Genomic DNA, 9,046 nt, shown 5'->3' on the forward strand with positions numbered 1-9,046 from the left:
TGGCAAAAGGGAAGGGGAGCCTGTGAACCTTGTGTGTGTGACTTGGTGATATAAGAGATCTCCTTGGCTAAACAAGGAGTTGTATGTTCCCGCTGAGAGCGACGTTTAGGGCCCCCGCTGCGCCTCTCTTGTACAGTACAGAAATCATCATCCTTCAGTGGCGCTGCGTCCGCACAGCAACAGTGTGAAAGACGCTAAGCGAAAGTGACTGGTCCTGCTATTGTTGTATCCTATGCACTGTGCAACTCCTATTAGTACTAATAGCAATCTGAAACTAATGAATCGATCATGTGTGATTTGTGGAGATGGAGAAGCAATACTTGTGACAGCTCCGGGCTTCATGTCGACGCATGGACCATAAAACTGCGCATAGCCTCCTCACAGCAGCCCATCACATGTTATTGTATAACGTAGAGGAAATAAACAGACTACTTGAGTGCCCAGCAGGTGAGGTAAACAAACAGGAAATGATGGAAATTGCACCAGTGGAGTGCTGTTGGTGTAGGCTACCTGACAAAGAGTCACAGTGGTGACCTGACAGCCTCTCAGCTGTTATAAAAGCCTCAATATGTGACAGAAAAACGTGAATTACTAACCATTAAGAGAAAATTGATGTGGGAAATTTCCTCCTGTGCTGCCATGTCCTAACTATAGTCCACTGTAGAGCTGCAATCTGACTCCAGCGATTACCTTTACTTCACTTCAATTTAAAACATTGATTTAATTCAGAGGAATAATACATCTCCACAGCTGGAACCGGCTGCATATTTTTTTTTTTTTTATATTTCTGCACAATAAAGTTAATTTACTTTATTAGAGCAAGCAAGTGCGCAACAGGTCGCCCTGCCTCTTGATGACGGGCTGCAATGTGTTTTCAAAAAGTTTAAATGTCTTACACGGGCATCAAAGTGGTCGGAGGTCCAAGGTAGCACATGCAGTCCCGGTGGGGCCGCCCGACCCGGTCCCACACGATGCCGTCTCCATCGCCGTACATCCTCGAGGCCACGAAGCGGGGCAAACTACTGCGAGTCTAAATCCTCATCAAAGCTGTCGAAACCGAGTAGCATCGCCCTGCTCCTTCTCACCACCACTAACATATGCCTGGCAACTACAGTGCAGACTGTTTCAACATTAAAGGGGTGCGCGCTGCTCTGGATGCTGCTCGGTACTGGAGGCACGGCAACAGCGTCATCTGCCGGATTCACGGGAATTATCATGTGGTTGAAAAGCAAGAACTGTACCAGCTGGGATCCTTTTAACCTGGGGTATCTGAGCCATCACGTCAGTCATTTTGGTGCAAAGTCATCCAAATAGCCTACGTTAAGATTTCCAATTGCTTTTTTTTCTCTCCTTTTCCCTCAAACAGGTTTCTATCCAAAACCCTATAAAGTAACAAAAAAAAGGCGATGGGGCTGTAAAACAGAGTAGCATAGCATTACCTGACTGACAGTAAAACCCTTCTTTATGTCTTAAGTATTAAATATCATTTGCAGATTTAGATTTGAGATTATTTCTATATTTATTGCACCAGTCCGAGTCCTGAACTTTGCTTTGGTTCTCTTGACATTTCTTTCCTTGTTTTCCTGGTAGTTCTGTTGCTGTTGGTGGTGATGGTGTTTACTTTATGGTAACTGTGTTGTGTGGATTTGAAAGAGTGAATTCACCTACCTTATTATTCAGGGAGTCAGAGAAATATTGACAACTCAAGTCAACGCTGCTACCAGACAACTTTATCCAGCTACTGTCGCTGTAGATATGAGGAGCCTCCGAGGTCTCTTTTGTTCACCTTTGTTCTATTATTTATAGTCTACTATTTCTGAGGAGTCCAACAGCGTTTCAAGGCGATGGCAAGGCCTCAACTTCAAAAATGTCTGAGTGAACAATGGTACAAATTGAAACAGCAGAAATGCAGCATTGTTCAATACCGCCGAATCAAAGAGAGTTTCAGGGATAGGGTTGATTACATCCAATCAGAGCTACTTTATGCCTCCAGTAATGAGCTAATTATCTTCACTGGTTGTGATTTTATCGACTTGGAAATTAAAATCAAGCTTGTTCAGAAGTGTAAGCTGTGCAACAATCACAGCACACTCGGTGAATTCTGTTATTCTCTTACATCATGTTCATTAGGCTAAACATTCCTCATTCCTTATTCATCAAGTGTGACAAAGTTTTGATAAAGTCTGTTATTTTCTTGGTTTTCTAGAATAACTTAAGGAGTACATGCAGGTCCAACAATCAGGAAGAGTGAGACTCTACCTTGCATGAGTGGGGTAGTGTTGTCCATACATCCCAGGTCTGTGGTCCACTCGCTGCATTGCGTCGGCATTGTGTGAGCTCCAGACTGCAGAGCGCAGATTGTTTTTAGAAGACAGGTTCTGCACAGATCAATGACCAGCCACACCTCACGCGTCCTCAGGAGACAGGGTAGGTGGGTGGCGGCGTGGGACCCGTGCTTACTCGAGCAAAAAAAAGGGGAGTCTAGTCATCAATAAGAGGGTCAAACACCTCGCATCGACAGTCTCAGGGTGGAGAGGATCAAGTTCATCTTGCATAATGCACCTCTTCGCTTCACACCTCAGCCTGAGCCAAATCAATTCCCAGTGTTCGACCTTCTTCTTTGCCAAAAACCGAATCGTGCTGTCACCGTTCCTGTGAGACACAGCTCATACATATCAAAACAGTTGTTACAAAGGAGTTCTGATATATTCAAGTCATCCACTGCTATCCAGCACCCGATCTTCCCTTTCAGCAGACCTCAGATGTAACTGGTGCCCTCAATTTACAGGCCGCTGCCCTCTTCTCTAAATATGGATCTGAGATGAAATGAGAGCCAAAGCTGGAGGACAAGTAACAGAAAATAAACACAGTCATCTCAGAGCCACATACAAGGTAGAAGACATGATCTCAAATAATGTTCCAGTAAAACTATGTCAACCTTTTCATGGCTTCATATTTGTCTGCAGTTTTCTCACAGCAGATGTCGACCTGTGAAACACAGGTGTAGCTTCATGGCTGCCTTCTGACTCACTAGTGGGGTTAACTGTGAGTTAGTCACACATGTCCTTCACCTGCAATGACAAGTCAAATAGTCTACATGCTTATCTTGTACAAAACACTCATGTTATGAAAGAATGTTTTATTACTTTTGTTGCTTAGGTTTGCTTTGATCTCAGCTTCTTTGTTTCAGCAAGAATCAAAATATGTAATTTAGTATTTAAGTGGATTAAGTACATCAAGGTAACATTTACCAGCCTGTGTTCCTAATGAAGGTTATAGAAATATTCTTTGAAACTGCACAGTGGTTGTTGAAATAGTTAATCAACAGACCTTTTAGATTTGATGAGGAAAAGCCCAGATGTTACAACACTCATGATGGCTCCACTCTGTTCAGGTGTCCTACTAAGACATGAGAGTGCGATAGTGAGCAAGCATTTACAATACAGGACCCCGAAAGTGAAGCAGTTAAATTAAATTCGGGTTTTATTTTAAGCACCCGTGCTTTGCTTCTGACATGATCACATGTATTCTGTAAAAAAGGTCTATTTTCTTAAGGCACATTTCTCAGTGGACTGTGTGTTCATATACTGTGAAACAGAGGAAAATTAACTCTCCCTGAATATATGACGGTCCTGTGAGCATCATTCAATATATTTCTAGATTGCTACAGAGATTGTAATGTCCAACAGCTCTGAGATTCTGGTGTCTGTAGCAGCAATAGTAATAGATTGCACTCATCCTTTTAGCTCCTATTTGTTCCTTCAGAAACACTTCAGGGCAGAAACAAAAGCCTGCCTAGTGTTCTCACTGCGTCCATACCTTACCATTATTTGAAAGTATAATGCAAACCTTGTCTCTTCCCACCATCAATATTTAATGGAGCTCTCCGCCTGGAAACAGTACGACAGGCGGAGAGCTGATTGGCCGATTGTGTAAGAGAAGTGAAACTGAGCCAGTAAAAAGGACACATTCATTACTGTGTATTTTAAATACTTAGATATTTTATAAACGGTACGTTTCTCATTACTCAGCATTTGATTCTTCTCTCTTTACTCTTGGATTTGCATGTACAAACAATGATGAGCAATTTCTCATTATAATCCAGAGACTCGTCCATCCATCCTTCTGTCGCGTTATCTGTTGAAATGTTACTTCAACCAGAAGCAATCATAACCTTTATGAAGTCGGCACCCTGTTGTCCCAAAGGCCCGTTGATTTCTTCAGGGTGTATTTGTTATTCATCTGCCATTATTGTTAAGGCTGACACACAGCTGGAGACCAGCAAGTAGAATCTCTAAGGATGCGAGGTCCTGCTGATGCTGATGTGTCAACATCATGAAGCCGTTTGCTGCCAAGGAAAACGGCTCTGGTGGGAAGAAAAGATTGGCATCTTCCTTTCTGGCCAACCTTAAATGCCCTGATTTCCATTATTACATGTTCACTTTTTAGTTTTTGCTGACAAATGAAAACAGGACAGAAATATATGATTAAAGTTTTGTGAGTATCCACGCAGTCCCCTCTCTCTTGTGCTGCTATTAATATTAAAACACACCTCTGAAATAGTAGGATGCCACTTGAGATGTGCTTTTCAGCTGACTGAACACAGTTATGGAAAATGTTTTTCTGTACTGTAGATGATGAACTCTGCTCTGTAAAGCCATTAAATAGATGCCATTAGCGAGTGAACTGGGAACCCCTCCAATTGAAATACACCTTTGATTAGATATTTGGATCCATGTTGTTTTCATAAACAACAATGTTTTTTTTGCATGCAACAAATGCTCTGGATGTCATTAAAATTGGAATATAGAGCTGTTTATTTCTTTTCCGTATACATATTCATATATATGCTGCAGTCCTTTATTAGATAAACAATCTGTCCATTGTTTTTTTTACATGTAAATCCTCTGCTTTTCATGTCTCAGGCAGTGTACACCTCCCCTCTCTGCTTTGCACTGTTGTTGTCCAATTTGCCAAAGGGATCTGGTGTAATTGATGACCCCCATGTTGGTAAGGGAGAATTCAGCACCATGCCTCTTCTCCAAGTCCTGAAGGTTGTCTGACACGCGCCACTAGAATCAAGTGATTGCTTCTTTTTTAATATTTATATCAAATTATTTTCGGTGAGTTGTCGGGCGTGAAGACTCGCTGACATTTTGAGGCTATATTAAAGGCACTCTGATAGTGTTAGATGAGTTACATGACTATCACTCAGTTTTGTTCCTTCATGTGCTTATAATATGATTCCAGCTGTGTTGTTGAATGCACATGGTTGTGTGCCTTTTGTTATAAGGTTTTCACTTCCTTTTTTTTGGATATCATACCTCATTGGATGTCGATTTTAGTGGGATGACAAGCACAGACGAAAGTGAACCAATGCTGTTGCAATCCTATTAATTTTTTTCACCTGTTTCATCCCGACTTGTGATGTTTCAGCTTGTGATGACTCATCAGAAGTCTGAACTGTTGGGAAAACGACAGCAGATAGCAGTTTTTTCCTGTTCATCGTTTTGTGTATTGATGTTTATTATCCAGCAGCTCATAAAAGTACATGTGCCTTCTTTGAAACATGATAGGAGCTAACTGTAAGTGTTGACTTTCTCAAAACATCATACACCGCGGAGATCGTTTTCACTGCAGAATGGCTGCAAGAGAGTAAAAGCCTGTGACTGCAGCATTCACTTTCCATTCGCCCCTCCTTCTCTTCTCTCCTCCTTTCTCGTCCTGTCAGTTTGTCTCACCTCTTATACATTTAAGACAGAGTTAACTGGGGCAGTGTGTTTGTTCTGCCAAGAGCCCTTCATGTCTGTCAATATATATTTATTTTTATGGTTTTTATGACCCCCTCCCCAAAACAGAAAAACAATACGAATGCCATCCACGACCACAACCTGAAACACACAATTCAGTGTATTTTATTATTGAAATTAAATCTGCTCCATCATTTATACGATATAATCAATACTCCATTGAAAAAACACCAAAATGTTCACATTGTGTTTGCAGTAGCAAATGAGTGCAGTCAAAGAGTTGGCAGTGGGGAATGTTTGTGCTTGAGGCCTTCTGCGTTCACATAATCTCAGTGTGTGTGTGTCAGGATATAAATAGAGTTGCTCCACCATCAGAAAGCGGTGCTATGGGGTATAGTCGTGCCCCCAGTCCAGCCCACCCCCTGTCCTGGATGACCCTGAGTGCCCAGTCCACCATATGAGGAGCAAAAGTCGCAACAATGCACTTGTTGTAAAACCTGAGTGATGAAATGTCGAGCTCACAATGGACTCCTGGGTGTTTGTGCAATGGGGTATTACTCCTGGGCTTTGTGACAGTGAGCGTTTGATCAATTCATCCACGCATACGTTCATGCTTCACCCAAGCTGTGTCTCCTCTGGCTTGAAATATTTGTACACTAAAGCAGTTAACATCAGGATTCCTCAAATAATACCTTTACATGGAGTATAATAGTTTCTCACTTTCAGCACCGGTTGCAGGATTTAAAAATAAATTGGAGTTCTTTTCATCTTAATAGTTCAAGCTCAGGTAGTTTCCTGTAGGCATATGAATCATGCAAAAAGATCAAATAGCAATATTAATGACAAGAAGCTGCTGGTTAATTTCAGTCAGGTGTGTAGAGATGGGCCTTTAGGGATAATCCTGTTCTGCCCCGTTACACTCCTGACTGACAGCCTGGCTGTATCTTCTCACAGTTGTGCAGTACATGGGTACAAATTAAAAGCAAATAAAGGAGAGAAAGGGTGAAGCAGTGGAAGATGCCACGGCTTAAAGTGTAGGTGTAGTTTAGCCGGCCACATGCCAGAGTTGGAAGGTATTTGGTCGGAGTCTTTGGAGTCAGCAAATGCTTTCTCATTTTGCTGTTAGAACAGACTTTTGTTTGTGCATGCAGTGTTGCATTTTCATCAAGTTGATGCTCTCTCCTCTCTGCATTTGACATAGTTTTTTATATGTTAACTGACATGAAATTTCAGCCATATTAAGCAGGCAGTATGCTTCATTAAGGGACCAGTTCTACAATTGCCAACTTGTGCCACCTTCTGCAAAGGAAATAAAAAATTTAAAAAAAAAGCAGAAGATTACATATTTCAAATGTAGAAATTTAATCTTTGCCACAGACTGGGATATAAGAAATTGCTGTAACAATTTTACACTGCCACCTGCAGGCAGTTTTATGGAATGAGGGCCAGCTGATGAATGATGTTCTGTGTTTTTGATGAAGATTACAGTTGGTTTTGTACAGAGACAAGGCTGTGATAAGTGAATATTTAGATTTTTAGATGGAGAAGGCTCAGTTTTATGGTGATCAGTGACCAATATAACATGTAGGTTCTGTACTGTTCACCTGATTTAAAAGTACTCTTTGCAGAGCACAAATACAATGGGAGTGGGCAGTCAGTTTCATGTGGCTCAGTTGCTGCACTTTTGTGTTTTAAGCCTGTTATGTGATATTTTTTTTTAAGTTTAACTTCCAGAAATGCAGAGATCATAATTTGAATTTAAGCAGATTACAAACTTTAAAAAAGGATTACTCTGATCTGATTACAGGGATTTGTTTCAATGACATTATGTAAATGAACAAACACAATTGCTATTCAGCGCTGGTATTGCATAGTCTGGATTTTCTGTGTATTAAACTGGGTGACATCTTCTACATTTATTTCCAATTACTGTGCACCCACAGGTAATTGTGTTCTCACAACGTGCCTCAATAAGTACTCACCAGGAGCAGGTATTCCAGCTGCCTTCCACCCATTTTTATTATGTTGGTTAAGCCTGATAACATGGATGTCGGCTCAGTGGCTCTGAAGTGAGAGCTGCCTGCGTGTCAGAGGTAATTACTTTTCTCTTCGATAAGAAATACAGCTGCTGAATAAAACAAAAGCATTGTACAATTAAATATACTTTCCTTTAGAGAGACACGTGCTGCCTGGAGCTACAAAACACAATATACGCAGAAGTACTGGGTTGAATGATGAGGTTAGAAGAAACAAAACAATTATACTGAATATATCCAGATAAGTGTTATCTTAGTTGTATGTATTTCTTTATGATAACAAAGGCCACTGCACTGTATGTGCTGCAAATTCAAAAGCTCTTCGCAGGTTCTCACAGCTCGCAATGACCTCTCTGTTATGAAGTGCCCCATATAAAGAGTCTGATTACTGTTATCTGAAATAAGACCTGATTAATCACTGGCTGGGATGTCTGAGCCTCTTGTTTACCTCTAACTTTAATGACTGCTCTCCTGTAATAGACACTAAGATGTGCAGAACATCCTCCTCCATTTTAAATTCAAACATGAGATGAAATACAAAAATAGTGTATTACATTACAGATAATCACATTATGCTCTTCTTTCCAGTTCATCCAAGTAGTTGTGTGTACACAAAAGGCCATTGTACACAACTCTTATTGATATGCTCATATCTGTTGGAGCAAGACGTTTATGGTAATTTCATGTCACGTAATCACCCGTGTTGCTCCAAGCTCTTGCTGCTATCAGAGCACATTTCCCATGAGCTACCGCTGGATCAACCAGTGTCAATATCTTTTTAGCATTGAGCATACAGCAGTAGCTCTGGAGAAGAACCAAAGGAACAAAATGATGGGAGAAAAAGTCTGATTAAATAATAATAAACCAACACTTCATTTAATAGCATAATAATAATAAACTTTATTTGTATGGCACCTTTAATACAAGAAATGCAGGTCAAACTGCTTTACAGCAAGAGAATGACATGCAGTGTTTCACATACAAACAGATATAAAGGAACATTTAAAAATATAGAAAAGAAATTAGATGCATAAGAGCAGATAAAATGCAAAAGAACTGATAAAATGCATAAAATTAAACACAAATAGAGTTCAAATATAAAATAACCGATATGCATTTTAAAGCTGTGGTAGTTCAAGTCCAGGCAAGTGCAAGAGAGCATCTTACAGCGTGTCTTACAGGCAGCCAGTGCAGAGCAGCCAGAACTGGACTCATGTGTTGTCTCCTCTTGGTTCTGGTTAATACTCGAGCTGCAGAGTT

General features: G+C 40.7%; 1 protein-coding gene across 2 annotated transcripts in view; it reads right to left on the reverse strand.

The window, feature by feature from the left end:
* Positions 1 to 1,048, reverse strand: part of slc35f3b (solute carrier family 35 member F3b) — a 54,631-nt gene extending 53,583 nt beyond the window's left edge. For both annotated transcript variants that reach the window (XM_069144882.1, XM_069144881.1), the window contains exon 1: positions 897 to 1,048. In XM_069144882.1, the coding sequence (XP_069000983.1) occupies positions 897 to 994 (98 nt within the window). In that variant the 5' untranslated portion in view covers positions 995 to 1,048. The remainder of the gene's footprint in view (positions 1 to 896) is intronic.
* Positions 1,049 to 9,046: the final 7,998 nt, after the last annotated feature.

The sequence above is a fragment of the Embiotoca jacksoni genome, unplaced genomic scaffold (genome assembly GCF_022577435.1).
Source record: "Embiotoca jacksoni isolate LCO1_2020_lvr unplaced genomic scaffold, fEmbJac1.0.p SCAF_12, whole genome shotgun sequence".
In the NCBI taxonomy this organism is placed as follows: Eukaryota; Metazoa; Chordata; class Actinopteri; family Embiotocidae; genus Embiotoca; species Embiotoca jacksoni.